The sequence below is a fragment of the Charadrius vociferus genome, unplaced genomic scaffold (assembly GCF_000708025.1).
Source record: "Charadrius vociferus isolate BGI_N301 unplaced genomic scaffold, ASM70802v2 scaffold90, whole genome shotgun sequence".
NCBI lineage: Eukaryota > Metazoa > Chordata > Aves > Charadriiformes > Charadriidae > Charadrius > Charadrius vociferus.
In genome coordinates this window covers 2092834-2112054 of record NW_009647222.1, presented here as the reverse complement: position 1 = coordinate 2112054, position 19221 = coordinate 2092834, and the positions used below count along the sequence as shown (strand labels likewise).

The following is a 19221-nucleotide window of genomic DNA, read 5'->3' as shown; positions in this document are numbered from 1 at the left end:
CTACCATGTCTTTTGTTCTGTCATAAGGTATTGACTTGGAGAACATTGTCTACTACAAAGATGATACACATTACTTTGTCATGACTGCCAAAAAACAGAGCTTGCTGGAAAAAGGAGTTATACGGCATGTGGGTATTAACTTTTCCTCCCATCCTCTATAAACTAAGATTTTGGTGCAATTTGCTTTCAGTATGCTGAAAGAAGGGAAACACTGTCTTTATCACAGAATGTTTTTATACAGGCATATTTTAGACCATAAATTTATGTGGTTAATGCCCTTCTCTGAAGTATCTTGGGCCACCAGAAGAGTGTTACAAGATCAATCCTCTCCAAATTTGTAATCCTTTGTAGATTTGGGGGGTTTCTTTCATGTTAAGCTAATATATGCTTGAAGAACCTTTGATAGCTTAGTTGAGCTTCCCTCATTTTGTGGGACTGAAACAACAGGGAGTGAAGAAAGTACTGGAAATATATCTAATTCTGACAGAAGGTGATTTAAAAGTAGTTTGGCCACAAATGAATAAATAAGGACTTGGTTCTTGTGCCTTTTGTCTGAAGCACGTGAAGAGAAATGCTCAAAAGTTTCTTAGCCCTTTCACAGTCAGAAATGCTAGTAGGACTGATTACTGTTTGCAATAAAAGATTTACAGATTTTCTCTTGGAAGCATAAACACAGATAGGAATGAAAGAAACTAGAGGGCAAACCTTGTATCAGTGGATTTCTAGGAGTTTTAATGCCAACTATTGTATGTACCAGTCTTAAAATAAACTTGTGCATTTGACTATTGCACTGTCGATTTTATTTTTTTGGCAGGATTATGCTGACACAGAGTTATTACTCTCACGGGAGAATGTGGACCAGGAGGCTTTGCTAAACTATGCCAGAGAAGCAGCTGACTTCTCCACTAATCAGCAGCTGCCATCACTGGACTTTGCCATCAATCACTATGGTCAGCCAGATGTGGCCATGTTTGACTTCACGTGCATGTATGCATCTGAGAATGCAGCCCTGGTGCGAGAGCAGAATGGCCACCAGTTACTCGTGGCACTGGTTGGGGACAGTCTCTTGGAGGTTTGTGTTTTAAACTTACCATGTGTAAACAGTGAATTGAAGCAGAAGCACAAGCCACTGCACCTATCACTGAAATACGCGCTTCCTATAAGATAGTTACTATAAGGAAAGCTGCTGTTTATTTTATAATAAAGTGGGAGGTTTGAAGGAAGGGTAGGAGTGGTGGGAAAACAGAATATTTAGGATGGTAATAATCTTGCTTAAGAAAATGTATGCAGAGATTTTTTTCTTGAAGTCATGTCTGTTCCATCTGCTTCTTATTGGGACAGTTAGACTCTCTACAGAACCTACTGTGGGCCTGTTAATAATTAGCATTTTGTAGTTGGTTAAAAACTACAATCTTGAAGAGAAGCTGTTAAGGCACTCCAGGCTATGAATTGTTGTTGGAAATAGAAGAACATTAGCTTTGGGGGAGCTCATGAGCAATTCACTGTACTTTGTGTATTCACTGAGTGGAGCTTTAAGCTAATTACTGAGCTATAATTTCCCAGCAGATTACCATCTGAATATATTCTTGATATTTGTTTAAAACGTGTGCTAACTGATGCTTTTCATTTCTCTGTTGTTTTGGTGTTTGTTTTTTTGTTTGTTTTTCGTTTTTTTTTGTAAACTATATTAGCCATTTTGGCCAATGGGAACTGGAATAGCCAGGGGATTTTTGGCTGCAATGGACTCTGCTTGGATGGTACGAAGTTGGTCACTTGGAGCTAGTCCTTTGGAAGTTCTTGCAGAGAGGTAATAGAGAAAATTAATACACTTTCAGTTCTAATCTAATCCTCCAACATCTCATCGTTCATTCCAGTTTCTTCTAGTACAAATATATAGACAGAATGAGGGATACAAATTCTCACTGTTTGTAGAGGATGCTTGTGGATATAATTTAATCTAAGAAAAGATTTCCTAAGGAGCTGATAAACTGAAGTATGTTTATAGAGGAATAAAAAATGTTGCAGTGGTTCATGGTCCTAGTTTTAAAAGAAGAAGAGCTTTTTTTTGGTGCTTACTGATATTACATGGAAAAAGTGAGCCTTACTTACTCTCACCAGCCTTGCAATAGCAAAGCAGATGAAGATGTAGGTGCCTTTAAAGTACGAGACAAAAATTCTTGCCATCGACTGTTATCTTGTAGATATCTTGTATGATTTTCTTTTAAGGAAGCGAAGACCTGCTTTTATTTTGGGTTCTCCTAAATTGGTCACTTTGTTTCATATAAGCCAAACATCATCTTGTGTTTCTTTGGAGTATTGAGTTCTTGATGTTTTTATCATTTTTGCTTGAATGTTGTTTTGGTGACTCAACGTAATATCTTAAAGATCAGAACTTAGGTAATTAAAAGATGGAGTAAGTAAAAGCAAGGTCTAATAGAACCTATTTTAAACTTAAGCAGCTGCAACTTCTGGCCATCAGGAACCATAGTATCATTTAAAAAATTGTGTAAATGGTACAATGGATATTTCAAGTTCCAATTGTTTGAATTAAAAAAAAAAAAAAAGGTGAAGATAATGATGTTGCAGTTGGCGCCAGACTTCCATCACCTTTCCATTAGACATTTGCCAACAGCAGTAAGATATTCCCTGAGCCTTCTCTTCTGCATGCTGAACAAAACCAGTTGCCTTGGCCTTTTCTCACAGGGCAAGTGCTCCAGTCCCCTTGGTGGCCCTCTTCCTGAGTCGCTCCAGTGTCTCAATGTCTTTCTTGTGCTGGGGAAACCTTTCAGTTATGCTTTATGTATTGTTTTCTTTTCCTCCTTTTGATTTCTGGAGTTGTATTAAATTGCAGATTTTAATACACTTACACTGAAACTCAGCTATTCAATGTCTGAAGTGGTTAGGTTTCTGATTTGAATGTTTATCTCTCAGGATTGACTTAGCAGTATTAGTTGTGATGCATCTCTTAAAAAAAAAAACACCCAACAAACACAAACAAAAAAACCCAAACCACAAAACCTCTAACAATCTAAACAAAACCCAAAACTTTCTTTTAAATTTTGTTTTCCCAAGGGAAAGCATTTATAGGCTACTGCCTCAGACCACCCCTGAGAATGTGAGTAAAAACTTCAGCCATTACAGCATTGATCCTGCCACCCGGTATCCCAATATCAACGTCAACTTCTTGCGGCCACAGCAGGTAACTGGACAAATGGTGCTTCTGAATGCTGACAAACTACATTGTCTTTCCTTTGGTGAAGCAGTATAGCATATATTCCTTTGGATATGGCAGTATAGCATGGAAGCAGTGAAAAGCAGATATATCAGTCAAGAGTAGACCTCTGTACTTTAACAAATTCCTCTTTAGGAGTTTTTTATTTTGACAGTTACGTGTGTGTGTGCATGCTTGCGTTTTCTTTGTAATAATCTAGTACAGCAGGCTGTCATTGCAATTTGCAGTCAGCTAGGCTGTTCAGCACTGACTTAGCTTTTCTTTGTTGTTCTGGGGTTCTTGGACTAGAGATTTCTGCTAAATAAGTGTATTTGTCTTCCTTTTTCTGCCTTGGGATGGCTCCTTCTTGTCCTGCTCTGTCTGTATAGATCTTGGCTGCACGGCATGTTGGTTTTTTGTTGGTTTGGTTTTTTTTGTGGTTTTTTTTTTTTTTTTTAGGTACGCCACTTGTATAATACAGGAGACTTGAAAGACATTCACTTGGAAATAGAGAACTTTGTGAACTCCAAGACACCAAAGCTGACTCGGAACGGTAAGCCTGACTACTGCTCCATTCCTTTCAGTACTCTGGAGCTGGATCAGTGGAGGACACAGAGCAGCAAGGCTCTGAAGTATTATGTAACCAGTCTCTTTTGGTTTAAAAAAAGTATCCAGCAATTGTTTCATCAATAATGTGATTTTCCAATTTTTCAAGTTTCAATTAACATGTAAATATATTTTTTTTGTTTGCCTAATTTCCCTTGCTTAATAATGCTGTTATATTTCTAAGCGTATTTGCTTATGCAAGGATTTTTTTCACCTCCTTTATCCTGTAACAGTGTTCTTACTTAGAGTGCAGAAGCCTAGCCTGAATTCACTCTAGCAGTAAACTCAGAATTCTTACAAACATAACAGAAGGTATTTGTTGTGCAGTCTTTCACATTCACCCTTTCCTTTAATCTCATTTCTTAGCTTACCTGAATGAAATGTGACTTTGATTGCATTATTCTGAAAGTTAGGTGCCTTGTGATAAGCATTTCAGTATTTGTCTGCTTGTCCTGTGCCCTGAGGGGTATGTTGAACTTTTCCTTTTGCACACCTTGCCTTTGGATGTCCAGATAGTGTCTGGGGACTCTCAGGATGGCACTTTGCTGCTAAGCCTCCCTTTCACTGTTGAATAGCTGTGTAGGCTTTTGATTTGTTCTTTGGCCTGCAACCATGTCCCTTTAGGCTGTAATCTTGTCAGATCTTGCAGTAAGGCAAGGTCAAAACAGGTCAGTGCTTTTAAAGGAAGGCTTTCAAGAGAAGAGAAAAAGTTGCAGAAGTACATTTTTAGTTCTTCCATTAGAAATAGTATATCTGGACTTTAGAGAGCATTTGTGCCACTCTATATCCTTTTGATCATATTTAAAACGAGCCTTTGTGACTGTTTTATAATTCCTGGGGCTCTTTTACAAGGGCTAGGGTGAAAAGCCTGGCAAGTTATAACTTAGATAATTACTTTTTAGCAAACTAAAAATCCTTTCTTGGATCTAAAATTGATAAGATATTATTCTTTTTTTTTAAAATAAGAATTCTGTCCTGTATTGCTCATTGTAGAAGGAGTTTGTTTTTTACATGAAGGTTTTATTTGTTGATTCATGAATTTTATGTTGATTTTAGAATTCATGAAAGAGATGTTGTATGTTTCTACTTAAAAATATGATTTCTTACAGAGTCTGTAGCTCGCTCTAGTAAATTGCTCAGTTGGTGCCAGAGGCAAACCGATGGATATGCTGGTGTAAATGTGACAGATCTCACGATGTCATGGAAAAGTGGCCTAGCTTTATGTGCCATTATCCACAGATACCGTCCAGACTTAATGTGAGTAACTGGCTGTATTGAATAACTAGGAAGAGCAGAACGTTAGTGATATTTGGAACTAATATTATAAAGACTGAGGCAATGCATTTGTGACTTATGGAGAAATTGATTTAAATGAATTCAATTAACCTTGATAGAAGCTAATGTATGGTGATTCACCAGCAGAGTGGAAGGTCATAATAGCTTGATGAATATGAAAATAAATGTGTTGTCATTTTCCCTTCTGGATGATTTGACAGAATTAAGCTTCAAACTGGTACTGACTGGAAAGCATTATTGACTGACAGCTCTTTTCTCTGTGAAGTTCTTCAGGAATAGTTTATAGCTTTAGTTCATTTTCTCATGAACAAGTCTCTACACAGCCCTTTATAAATCTCCTGTTTAACAGTAACTCTTTTTGAAGACTTTTAGGCTGTTCTTTTTAGAAGTAGTGACCCACAGTCTAAATAGAGATGTTGCTACTGTTTGTGCTAGCGCTGTATTTAAAGACATAGTCCAATGTAAAGCATGCTGACAAATGACTTGCTTATTCCCTTCCATGTGCACTGAATTACTTCTCTATTGGTGTACTAGAGTTAACCTGAGCTACTCTGTTTAATAGCTTGTGGAGAGTTCAGATAGCTTTTTAAATGGTTTATATAACTCTCTACAAGTTACAGCTTTTTATGTAGTTCTACAAGTTTTGGGAAAAGCCAGCAGAACTAAAATATGGATTAGTCAAGAAAAAAAGAGGACAAAAGTGAAGACTTAATTTAGTTCCAAGCACACAAAAGATTTTAACGTAGGGGAAAACAGTGCGGTTTTCCAGCAAAGGAGGAAGTGAAGAAATATTTCAGAAGATAATAAATTTTTTAAAAAGAAAAAAAGAATACTTTTGAGCCAAAGTTCACCATAATCAAGTAGCATCAACTCTGCAATAATGAAGAGGTTGCTGGCAAATAAATTTGAGAGATTTTGGGGAAAGAAAAAAAAAGAGAGATGGTTCTTTCAGTAGACTGATTTCTACTTGGTTCAGTGCATGCTATCTTTCTGCCCTTTGCAGAGACTTTGATTCTTTGGATGAGCACAATGTGGAGAAGAATAACCAGCTGGCCTTTGACATCGCTGAAAAAGAGTTTGGAATATCTCCCATTATGACTGGAAAGGAAATGGCATCTGTTGGAGAGCCAGATAAACTGTCGATGGTGATGTACCTCACACAGTTCTATGAGATGTTCAAAGACACCATCCCCTCTAGTGGTAAGGAGTTTGGGGCAGATTTAAAGACAGCTTCAGGATGAATTTGTGTCCTTCAGTTATCTTCATGCTACTTCTGCATAAGCTCATACTAATCACTCACTAACTTTACATTACAAAAGTTGACTTCTTATTGGTGCTGGTAAAGACCATATTAGCAGCATCAGGAGAAAAAAAAATTAGTTCATACAAAATAATTTTCTCAAAATAATGTCCTCAAAAATTCTAAACTCAGTCCAGTGCTACTAGATAACTTTTCGCTTTTCTTGCTGTTATTACGGGTTCATCTGTCTTGGCTAATAATAGGTAATTAATAGGCTTTAATAGGGAATTTCAAAACACTGGCCAATTTTTATATCTATTTACTATCTGTGAATGGTGAGAGTAAGTTCAGGCCAATGAGGAATGAAAGATCTTTGATTGGAACTGAAAGATGTAATTGTCTAACACAAATCAATATGGCCTAGCTTTAAATATTAATAATGTTGTTATAGCTGTTTCTTTTTTACTGATGATCTTAATTCAATTCTATCATTCTGGTGGGGGGAAAATTGTGTTTAATAGCCTTTTAAAAATACAGTGTGTATCGGGTATCATTTCCAAACCTCTGAACTCTTCTTAAGAATACTGATGATCATGATGCTCTTTAAATATGAAAGTAGATAGAGTAAACAAACACAGTATTTATTATAGGTGGTTATAAACCCTGGAAGGAGAATTGATTTTGGCAAAATTAAAAAGCAGAGTAGCTGAGAAAAGTATTCATTCTGCACATTACAATCATTTTGTACAGATAATTTAAGAAAAAGTGTGTTACGTAAAAAAAAAAAATAATAAAAAATTAGTGAGTCCTTCAGTTTTGTATGTAATAATAGCACCACAGAAATAATTTCTTGGCATTGCCTTGTCCTACCTGTTTTTGCTAACAGATACTCTGGACCTGAATGCAGAAGAAAAAGCTGCCCTGATTGCCAGTACCAAATCACCCATCTCTTTTCTGAGTAAACTGGGACAAAGCATCTCTCGGAAACGCACTCCAAAGGTAACCATACCACAGTCTTGCATACATACTTGTATCTGTTAGGCTGCTGTCCAAGTAGGTGGTACTAAAAATACATGTGTAAGTGTGGATCTGCTATGTGTTTACAAAAGACCATGTGTTCCTCAGCTCTTGGCATGGGACAATACATGACATTTATAACTGCTGAATTACATCTGTAATATGTGCTCTCAATTAGTGGTATATTTCAGTCTTAAAATCCTAGCCTTGTGGTAGTACTTGGGAATATATTTTTGTATTGGAACATAATGGGTTTCTCAGTTCCCAATTAGTTCAGTGTTGAAGGATGTCCAGTTTGAAGGTAAGAATCCTCTTAAACAAATGGAGAATGAGCCCAGAGAATTAATCGTGTTGCAAAGCTTAAGTGCACTGATGACATTTATCTCAGGCCAGAAAGGTATGAGAATCCTTCTTTGATTTTTTTAATTATTTTTTTTTCCCCCATCCTCCTTCCATTTTCAGGACAAAAAAGAAAAGGAACTGGATGGTGCAGGAAAGAGGAGAAAAACCAGCCAATCTGAGGATGTAAGTATTACAGTGAGGAAGGTGTCGGCAGGAAAACATGTGGTAGGTTCCATGTTCCCACTTCAGTCCTTTCATTTTCTGTATTCAGACATGTTTATATAAGATATTTTTTTTTAGACCAAAATTAATTATTCTTCAGAGGTTATGCTCTGTCGTAGCTACAGTGCAAATATTTTACTGATGCTTATGAAAGAGTAGTATGCAACAAATGAAATGTTCCAGTTCCCTCATGTTCTCTTTTTATTGCAATTTACTTCGTTTTGAAGAGGACACCAAGAATAAAACTTTCATTTAGTAAAGTCATGCAGTATAGTCAGAATTTTCATTCATATTTAAACTTTAGCCTTGGTTAGTGCAAAAAAGCATACATTTCTACTATGCCCCGTGAGGCAGTCCTTCACTTGAAATGTTTATAGCCAAATAGGTACAAGTGAGTTAAAACTCAGTGTTTTTGAGTTGTCAGTGAAGGTTTGAAGATAGGCCTTTGCTTTGTGTCGGTGGATTCATGGGAGTGTTTCAACTGTGCCTCTTTGGTAGGTAAGTGTATCAAATAAGGTTGAAAAGATAAGTACAATTTAACAGAACTTTTGATGACATGCCAAAGGACATTAAAATGTGAGCTGTCACGTGCAGACTGATAGATTTGCTTTCTACAGTAAAGGGGTAGAGAGGAAAAGATGATCTGGATGCATCTTGTTAAATTTTGGTATCGCTGATTGTTAGGAGGACATCCCGCGAAGCTACAGAGAAGAAAGGCCCACACTTGTGAGCGCCTTGACAGAGAGGAGAATTGATGCTGCCATTGGGAATCAGAACAAAGTCAAGTCTATGGCAACCCAGCTACTAGCCAAGTTTGAGGAGAATGCACCAGTGCAGTCCTCAAGCTTACGAAGACAGGTAGGAGATGGATAATAAACCCCTTTTATTTTGGAATTATGGAGGAAAATCATGAATAATAACATGCATTCCTTGAGACCAGATGCTAGTGGTGCTCTTCTACTTCAAAGGCTCTCCTAGGGAAGAGTGAAGCTTACTCAAAAGAGAAAAAAATTAAATTTAGGAGTATGGGATAGAAAAGAACTTCCTAATAAAACTCTGTTTCCCTGTTATTGCCTGTATTATGTTAAGTAATCTCTTTCAAAACCATCTTACCAGCAATCGTGTTTCTTTTCTAAGTATTATTGCTGTTGAAAAGCTTTCCAGGAACATCCCATTTCTAACATTTCACAGAATTCACAGAATTCACAGAATTGTTAGGGTTGGAAGGGACCTCTGGAGATCATCTAGTCCAACCCTCCTGCCAGAGCAGGGTCACCTACAGCACGTTACACAGGACAGCGTCCAGGCGGGTTTTGAATGTCTCCAGAGTGGGAGACTCCACCACCTCTCTGGGCAGCCTGTTCCAGTGCTCCACTACCCTCAAAGTAAAGAAGTTCCTTCTCATGTTAAGATGGAACTTCCTATGTTCAAGTTTATGCCCATTACCCCTCGTCCTATCACTGGGCGCCACTGAAAAAAGACTGCTCCCATCCCCCTGGCATCCTCCCAAGAAGAACTATAAGAACTATAATTTAATTTCTAATTTCAACCTTTTCATGCCAGGTTATATCCATTTGTTCTTGTGAACTGTGATTAAGTTTTGTACATGTGTGTAAGCGCAGCAGATAAATGCCTGGTAGTTTCTTTGGAATCGGGATATTTGTGTCATTCCCAGTGAGGCTTCCTGATGACTGCTGGTTATTCAGGATGGTATCTGAAATACTGCAACTGCAGGGTAATTGTCTTGAAAGTTAGATTGAAGCTACTGCTAGCAGTGCAGTGTCAGCAGTATAAGGCTCAGTATGGTTTAAGTGCCTGAGTTCTTGCTCTGCTGCATAGTCTGTCTTCATAGCTTGTGCCAAGCTCTGTGCTGCCATGGCCAGATTGTGAGTGGGACCTGACCTAGCTACTTTAAAGTTAGGTCAAGTATGTCTATGCTACACTGCGCACCAGTGTTAGCAGTATAACATAATCTCAAAATGGCGATGTCTGTCCCAGTCTTTATCAATCACATTTCCTCAGCCATTGTGCATTGATTAGAATAACCAGGCTCATTTGAAGGAACAATGAAAATAAAGGGAAGGTCCAAAAACATATGAAGTTTCCCATTTTTTGGATGTCTTTTCCCTTTTATATTTTACTTGCTAAATGAATTCTCCCCTACCCTATTTTTTTTTTCTTAAATGTTTGTCTTGTCTTATTCTGTATCCCATTCCTTTGGTTTTCTTTGAGTTTCCTTTACTATTTTATCTTTCCTCCTTGGTCCCAACCCACTTTCCTTACAACCTGCATGCAGCAACCTGTCCTGCCTTATCAAGAACGTGTTCACAACCAACCATCCAGCAGACGAGAGCAGGGCCGTCTTGCTCCCATACCTCAATGGAAACAGGTAAAGAAACTGATTGTGAATACAATGCATTGCCTGCACCCAATACCAGCTGTCACTGTCCTATTTTTAAACCAGTCCTTTTCTAGAACCTTGTGTAAGCCCATTATTTTAAATAATTTAACTTTTAATTAATAAAATCGGTATCTACCTTTGGTAATGATGCATAGTTTAATGTTTCAAAAGGACTTAGTCAAATTTTCCCTGCCCTCTTATGCTAGTTTCAACTTCCCAGGGTTTCAGTGGATGTTTTAAGCCGAAACCTTGCCTACAGATGCAACCTAGTGTAGACATTGTATCATCCGGAGTATTTCTAGATTTTTCTGTTAGAAAAAAATTGAAAATATGTAAGCAGTTATTGCAACCAATGAGGTTAAACTTGTCATGCCATCTATAATACTAAAGCTCTTCCTTGGTATAGATAGTAAAATCGATTATCAATTTTGCTATTCACATGGGAAATCTTACGTATTCTGCAGTTACAGGAGACTTTACCATTGCTTCCTTTTCTATATGACAAACATAGCTGTCCTTGCCAACTTCTCACATTCATTGCATTGCAGATTCCTGCATTACTATGAACTAAGCAAATTTTAGGTTTTCTGCCCCAGAGGGGGTCAGAATGGGGATCAGCAGCAGAAAAATCAGCAGGTACCAAATCGTATTTTCTCTCGTGTGTTTTGGCCCCGTGTCATTGCCGGTGTTTTTGTTTCAGCAGTGCACTTTCAAAAGCAAAGCTTGTGACAGACAATCTTTTCAGGCAGATAGGAATACTTATCTCACTGGCTTCCTCTGCTTCCAGTGTTTCCCTGTGCATATGGCCTCCTCAAGTTTCTGAGTGTGCTGAGATACGTTTTTCTGGCAGCCTTAATTTGGGGAAATGTCTGCTTCTTTCTGGTTGCACTTTAATGGGACCATAGTTTGGAGTCAAGAGGAAGAAGATGATACTAGTTTAGAAATTCACTGTTCTGCATGTTTATGGATTCATTGTGAACTTCATGTTCAAGGCATTCAACACAATTAATGCTGCATATCATGACCACTGCCATGATCTAGAAGATTTCTCTCCGAGAGAAGACCTAAACCAGGGGAACTGTCAGTAGGACTGTCAAGAGAATCTTAAAAATATGTCAACATTATGTTTAGGTTTCCTGACTCAGTGTATTTTCTTCTACATTCTGTCTCATCAAAATCTTCCTTATAGGCTAATGAGCACTTTCAGGTGGATACGCATCATCCCTGATTAAGGCAAATTAAGTGTTTTAAGAATACTTCCCAGGTAAAGGTGGAGAAGCCAAAGAACTGATGCAGCAGAGCATAATATGGCTGTACAATATCAAGTCACTTGATGAACACTGCTGATGTTAACCCACAAAAACAGGGAGGACAACTAATGCAGTCTAGTTTATCTCAGTTCAGAAGCATGAAGGGTTGTGTTTTAGCACTTGGAAAAGATCACATCCCTGCAGCCTTGAGATTTGTATTTGAACCCAATATTGAAACTTTATGAAGGCTTTATAATTAAGCCTTTACAGTGAAACACAAAAGTTCTTATTGTCATCCTTTTGTAATTGATTAAAAAAGCAAACTTTTGTTTCCTACTTTTATGATGAGGATTTTCTCCTCACCAGAGAGCAGTTTGTTGTTGGTTCTGTTCTTGTTTTTGCTTGCGCTACACAATTAAAAAAAAGGGGGGGGGATTCTTCTGATTCTTCTGATCTCCCTCACCATTGATAGCGTTTCCATATAGGCGGTAATGTAGGGCACATCTTTGAAAAATCTTTCTGTAACAATTGTGCTTTCAGAGAACTTACATTGTTTTATTCAGAACTGACATTACTTGCCTTGTGTGGATGATTTCCCTCTCAAGATTACAGCTGGAGATGATCTTTCCTAAATAGGCTTTACTGCATCAATAGAAGATGGTTGGTTCTTGGGTCCAGGCTTCATGCTGGATTGTGCAGTGCTTTTCATCTGACAATTGAAACAGAGAAGAATAAAACTGAGTTTCGAGGATGCAAAATCTGCAGGATACAGTAGGATCAAAGAAACAATTGATACAGTCCCTATTCCAAAGGTTTTTTATTACTTGCCTGGGGAAATGAAGAACATCAGTTGTCTTCATTCAAAAGCTGTGGTAGTATCATTTATTCTCGACTGATCAGAGGTCAGCTGAGGCAGGAAGCCATCCACTGAACCAAGCAGCCATCTTTGCCAATCTTGGACAGAAATCCGTCTTGCAGGAGGTTGTTGGTGAAGCAGTGCTTCAGCTGGCTGCTGAGATTCCTAGTTCTGGTTGCTTAGGCATGCACAATCTGATAGCTGTGAGACTGTGTGTTATTACGGTACTGAAATGGCTTTCTACTCCAAAATTGGGCACGCTAGCCACAAAGGTATTTCCTGGGCCACAGATTACCAACAGTGGAGTTGGTGCGGGTACCAGTACTGGAGATACTGTAAAGGATTAGTATTGCTCCTGACAAGCTCTTTAGGGAGGGTGTATGTTTACTGGAAAGAGCTGCTCATGAAGCTATGGGAAGGGGTTGTCTGGTTTGGCACAGGTGTCAGAGTTTGAGCAGAAACTTGTGTCAGTGACTGCATGTAAGATATATCACATAGTGAATACCTTCTACTGAAGAGTCCTTTGAAGAGGAGCAAAGCAGTTCCTAAGGGGACAAAGCATTATTCAAGGAAACCACAAGTTGTCTAATGTTCTTGCCAGTAGGCAGAATGAAGTTGAGGTCCTCAGGGGTCTGTGGAAGAAGGGAAGTTATGCATCCGTGTTTCATAGATTTGGTCCTTTAGATTTAGTTCATCTTGGAAACTGCATGGAAGAAGAAAGTATATTGTAAAAGCATAGGAGTGATTGCAGGGGAGAAACCACACGGTTGCAAAGGATGTGTTCTGGGTTGGACCCCCAGTTTTGATGGAAAATTTACATCTGCCTTGGGCTATTGCCTGCTAGCATCTGTCAGATGGACTTCCTCAGCTGTACTTGCTTATCAGTTTGAGTCTAGAATCTTGCTTTGCCTTGGAGTTAAGAGTTACAAGGCCAGAAGTTTCAATGAGTTTGTAAGCCAGACTGTCCGTGTCTGTTGTACAGGTGGGGTAGGGGTGACGTGCTGAGACCGGATTCCTAGAAAGAGTAAAATCCTGGCGGAATCTGTTCTGAAGAAGTTTCTGCTTTCATCACAAGACCTTTAATGCTATCTCTCTTGGAAAAGGAAAACCTTCAAAAGATCAAGCAGGTTAAAAACCTCACCGATCTGTGGTTCACATCATTCTGTGTGGCCTGCATTTTCCTCATGAATTGGATTCCAAAGTTTGCTTTATTGAGCTACACTTTGAGAATGTTGAACTGTGTTGGCAAAATTGGGTTCATGCTGTTATGAGCACCTCAGCTAAATAGCTAGATACTGCTAAATGTACATGCACAGTGGAAATGTGTGTAATTTTTTATGTGATGGTAATATCTCCTAAAAAAAATGGATTGTGTTTCATGGTGTGGTGGTTAATCTCCTCAAATGAATGCCTGCTTGTATAAAAACATCTTCCTTGGTGTGTCCTATTGCTTTCCAAGCCATTTTGGTTGCTTTTGGGAAAGAGCATCTCATCAGGGATCATGAAGCCATTGAAAAGCTATGTGGTCTGTTCAGAAGAGGATCTGACTGTTTGGGTATGGTATGAGAGACAAGCCTTTTAAACTGAATTTTGTTGCGGCTTTTCAGACTCTCAGCTGCCTTCAGCAGTTTTCTGCTATAGTTTCATAGGTCTCCCAGCAGCAGCAAGGTATGTGTGTAATACATAAGCTTAAATCACTGATGTGTGCAAAGATGCTTCTAAGGAGGAGATCACATGTCTTTTGGTGCAAATCTTTTCTGCCTCCGGAGGTCTGATGCTTGTTCATTTGAGATGGTCCCCTGAAGCGTGATAAAGGTGCAGCAGTACAAACTCTTTTAAGTAATTCTGTTGTAATGGTGGTTTTTGAAGATACACAATGACTGAGATGACCACAGTCAGCGGGAGCTAAAATCTTAACAGAAGAGAACTTACAACATGACTGATTTCTGCAAATATTGCTTTTCTACTTAATTTGTTACTTAAATCTGTTGATATATCTTTCCTCTTTCCTATAGCCATCTTTGTCTTTGCACGCTCAGAAATGCGTCGTGCTAGAGGACTGAACATGTACTTCATATGCCTGTACAATGTTATATTCTGAGATCTGCCATGGAGAAAAACACAAGTTTGTGAAAATGTTGAAATTGGAAACACAAACTCAGCCATGGTCAGATGAAAGTCCATGAACAGCTTTAGTGATTGAAAATGTTATCACCCTTTCAGCTAAAATTTAGTGACTTCACAGCTGAGCCTTTTGAACAGCATATAAATGTTCCTCACCCACTTTGGTGCAAAGTCATGTGCTTTAGTTTAAGCTGCTTTTGTAGGATGTGTTTGAATTGGAAGAGTTGTTGATTTATTTATTTATTTATTTATTTATTTATTTTTGCTGAAAGGTAAGAGAACACCCAAACAGTGCTAGCTCAGCTGTAAAGGCAGTAAGGAACATCTGTAATAACTTTTAAACAGCGTGCTGTTTCTTTGGAGGCTATCTAACAGTGGCTTTGGATACACAGCATTTTTTTTCACAGTGCAACAATTTCCAGATATGCTCTGTTGAGAACTCAAAAGAAAAGGAAAAATCAGGGAGAAGATATATTAATAATTAAACAGCGATGGAGAAAAGAACGTACATAGTAAGGAGGTTCAGAAGTAGAAAGGCATGTTTTCTGACATATTAAAATGAGAACATGTATGTGCATTCAGACTGTTAGATACAGCTACATTTTAGCTATAAAACAGCTGTATTTCTGTTCTAGTAGAACGGCAGAGTACAGTTGGACTTCCTTGGGATGGTTTAGTATCTGTAAGTTAAAGAGGAGGGATCTGAAGCGGAGAACAGAACACTGTGACTTGAATTATATTGTTGTTGAACTGCAAGCAAGAGTAATTAGGTAAACAGGATGGATATCCTTAAACGTTGGAAGGCATAGCAACAAGTAATTTTTCATGAAGCAAAGAGAGCAGTCCAGCTGTGCTATGGAGAGTTTCAAGTTGTACCTTTCACTGATTTTAAGACCTTGAGTCAGAAACTCAACTGATGATTGATCTAAGTACATGTTGGCTACCCCTAGAGGTATCTGTCAAATGGACATGTGATCGTGTGGCTGTGGGTGAAAAATTTCAGTTTTTCAGCTTCAGATAAAATTTAGCTTTAAGTCATTCATGAGAGGGTCTAAGTTAAGGATCATGGTGTCTCAGTTCATGTGTTCTGGCCTGTCTCACCAAAGCCAGTGGTAATATTATCTTTTTTCTACCATTATTATGTTTTTTTTTCTTTTTCTGTTTTAAAAAAAGCTGAGGAATAAGGAACGTTCTCGGACCTGCCCCAAAAAAGTGATCATGCTCTCTTCCTCCTCTCCACCTTCCTCTCCACCATATCCCAGGCAGCAGGTGATTCCCTCTGCATGCTCTGTCCCTTTCTCTTCATTACTGCTTATACAAGCGACTAGATCAGTTACTGGATATCCCATTTACAAATGCATTTCCAGTTTTCTTTTTTCAGATGGTGATAGACCTTCTTCAACCTCTTAGATTAGGAACACAGATTGGCGTTAGCTTGCCAGAAGTATGATTAGGACGATTATCTGATGCACTGGAGACTCTGAGATTTTACTGTAGGGTAATTTGTAATTACATAGGCTTTTTCAGTTTTGAGTTGCAGCAAAACAGAAATTAAATATTTGGAGTAGCGCAGAGAAGGAAAATGCAACTTTTCTCCATTTCCACTCTTCATTTAAATAAGTGTGAATGAAAATTTCCCCTTGTACTCATGAAGCTCTTTCAGGATTAATTGTATGAAGGGCCTTTTTAGAGTGTTGTAGTGGCCTGTACGTGTCCAATGTGGTCTTCCTCTTTCCCCCACACCCAAGCCTTTGTCTCACACGAGTTTGTGTTTAGTCTGTCTTAGTTTGAATTTGGAGCTGTGAGAGCTTTTCTGAACAGAGTGTATAAATGTGCATGCAGATGTTTGTGCACATGTGTTTGTTGTCCTTCTAGTTAAAAATTACCTGAAATCCTTTAATATTTGTGTCTTGTTGTACATGGTCATTGTTCTTCTTTGAGTTGTATCTTTTTAAAATTTTGTTTGGTTTCCTACTGCAGTAATAAATTCTACCCCTTCCAGATTAATCCTAAATTAACCTTGAGGTGATAAAAAGGCAGCTGCAATTCTATAGACCTCCCGTAACTTTAAAAAGGAATTGTAAAACTGCATTTCCCCATAGGTGGAAAATGTTTCTTTGCTGAACACTTGTATGCCTATAAACTCTGTAAAGGCATGTTACCTTTTAGTAGAGTAGACAAGGCTTATTATTGGACATAAAGTTTGTCTTGCCTTATTGCTGTGATTTCTCAGAGTGTTGTTACTTGTTACATTTAATTTGGTCTAATTATTATCAGCCTCTGGAGCAGACTTTCTCCGGTGATTCTCTGGTGTCTGCATCTGCAAGATAGGTCAGGTCTGCTTACTGATCTGATTTAAACTGTCCTAACACAAAAGTGGTTAGTTTTCTGGCACACTGTGGACAGCATGGTGCAAGAAAGGATACAGGAATGGACATCTGGATAGAATGGGTGAGGAAAGCCCTTTTCGTTAGCAAAACCCAGATTTAAACTGAATTGAATGTAATAATATCAGATGATGTGATAGATAGCTGCCTTCTTCTTGTCAACATCCTTTGAAAATTTTGACAGATAAATTTTATGAGAGAAGAAAGGTTTTCCCCAGGCTTACAGATAGAGAAACTAAGGCAGGTAAATGTTGAGTTTTACTTGTTAATCTATGGTGTGGGATTCATATTCCATACAGAGAAATTGGCTTTCAGTCACTAAGGACCCCTTAACTCTGTGTTTTCTCTCCCTAGCTTCTCCAAGTGTTTGTTTGTCCCGTTTCTTTTTGGTTGCCTAGTTCAGTCATGAGACCCAACTACTGCTGGGTCCAAGTGTACTTTGACCATTTTCTATGTTGTATCCTGTAGGAAGCTTTTTTTGTGTGTTCTCTTGCTCAAACAAATGATAATAATAATAGTAATAAACCTCAGTTTCCTCCTTTTAACTCTGAGGAATTTTTACCCCCTGTGCTACAGAACTGATCTTTTAGACTCACTTGAGAGGGATCTGCTTTTAGAGACATTCTTTTTTTCTTAGGAATGATTTCTTTTCCTGAAATTGTCTTGGACCAGGCCTCATAGCAAGTCAGATGGATCTATGTCCTTGTTACACTGATATCTTTTAAAACCTGTACCTCTGCGCTTCTAATGCATTCATTCTGCCACCTCTTTTAAACTTTCCATTTCTTTCTTTTGATCTAACATCACAGTATGAGTTATATTGAGTGTCTTACCATCTTTATCATACTAATTTCATTACACTGTGGTAATACATTGTGGTTTAATGACCTAATATGGATATATACAGACTGTTTTTTAAAATTTTCCATACAGGATGCAAGTTACTATTGCCAGTTTAAGAATATTCTTCTTAATAAACTGTTACGCTATTGTTATGGCCTCCTTTCTGTCTGCATCATAAGAAAAATTAGATGAAGTGTGTTTTGACTAGGAAGTTGGTTGTTATTAAGCTCATAATTTTTGCCTGCAGAGAAACAGGGAACCTGGTGCCGACTATCCCGGGGAGCAGAGTCCCAGACAGGAAAGGGTAAAGAGCATGAACAAATGGCATGGATGCTGATGACACAAGGCTGTGGTGGATGTGTGTAATACAGAGAGCAAATGTACTAGGTAGTGAAACACACTTATCCTAATGCTGCTGTTAACACGCTGGAACTGCTGAGAGTCAATTAGGAGTGATTATTTCTGTGTTATACCCACATAAATGCATAACAAGCCTTCATCAACAGTTTGCTACATGCTTTTATTTTGCCGTAAATCTGGCACTTAAGCTCTTCCCATTCTTCTTTTTCTCTTACACCTCTTTATTGAAGTATGCTGTGGCTGTAGCAGAACAAGAAGAGTTATGTTTTGTGCTAATTCATGCGAACATGGTTGCATTGTTTCCACTGCTTGCTTTCTGGATGGTTAAACAACTGGCATTCCATCCTGCCTCCTACAGGCCAAAGTAAAAGGAAAAATGATGAGGCATTATTTAGCATAGAGACTTTGAAGCCTTCTTAACAATGAAATATTCAATAGTCTGTCTGAATGGCTCAGTATTACACAGAAGCATGGGAAAGATAGGGACTCAGAAGAATTGGTTGATTTGAATTCATATTGACAAATTAATTGACATTCCAGTAAAGGCTTTGAATGAATTAAGTCATAAGTGGTAGCCAGCTAGAAAACTGTTGCAACTTTCAGAATGTGTTCTAACAAAAGACTCTTGTGGGCTGAATGTTTTCTGACAGGCAGTAGAAAATGAATAAGCGTGTGTCTGCAGTGACACAGAAGCCCACAGCTTTATAATAGGCCCTAGTTTTAGTGAAAATGATCTAGTAGGAAGGAGTAGGTGGAACTGAAAGCAGCTGAAAGTAGAGAGTATTACTGATGCATCTGAATGGGAAAAGTGTTCCTCGTAAATTGGGTGTGAACTGCTTTGGAGGACAGTTAGTAATACGTAGCAGCACCCTGGCAGTCTTGACAGATCAAGCCTGAGATTTCTTCATCCACACATTTGCAGTTCCTGGTCCATTTACTTTTGAACTCTACAAACAAATTAGCTGAAGGCTGTGTGATATTGCAGGTCATACTCCTGTCCTGTACAGGAGGCCACAAGCCAGGTCTTTTTTCCATGTTGCTAAATATACCACACAACAGTCTAAGA

General features: G+C 38.4%; 1 protein-coding gene across 1 annotated transcript in view; it reads left to right on the top strand.

Moving 5' to 3' along the window:
* MICAL3 (microtubule associated monooxygenase, calponin and LIM domain containing 3) overlaps window positions 1–19221 on the top strand; it is a 106688-nt gene that overhangs the window by 11067 nt on the left and 76400 nt on the right. Inside the window, 10 exon segments of the mRNA XM_009879637.1 lie at window positions 28–128; window positions 815–1072; window positions 1692–1807; window positions 3073–3199; window positions 3671–3764; window positions 4927–5074; window positions 6117–6313; window positions 7240–7352; window positions 7833–7895; window positions 8619–8792. Coding sequence (XP_009877939.1) covers window positions 28–128; window positions 815–1072; window positions 1692–1807; window positions 3073–3199; window positions 3671–3764; window positions 4927–5074; window positions 6117–6313; window positions 7240–7352; window positions 7833–7895; window positions 8619–8792 — 1391 coding nt within the window.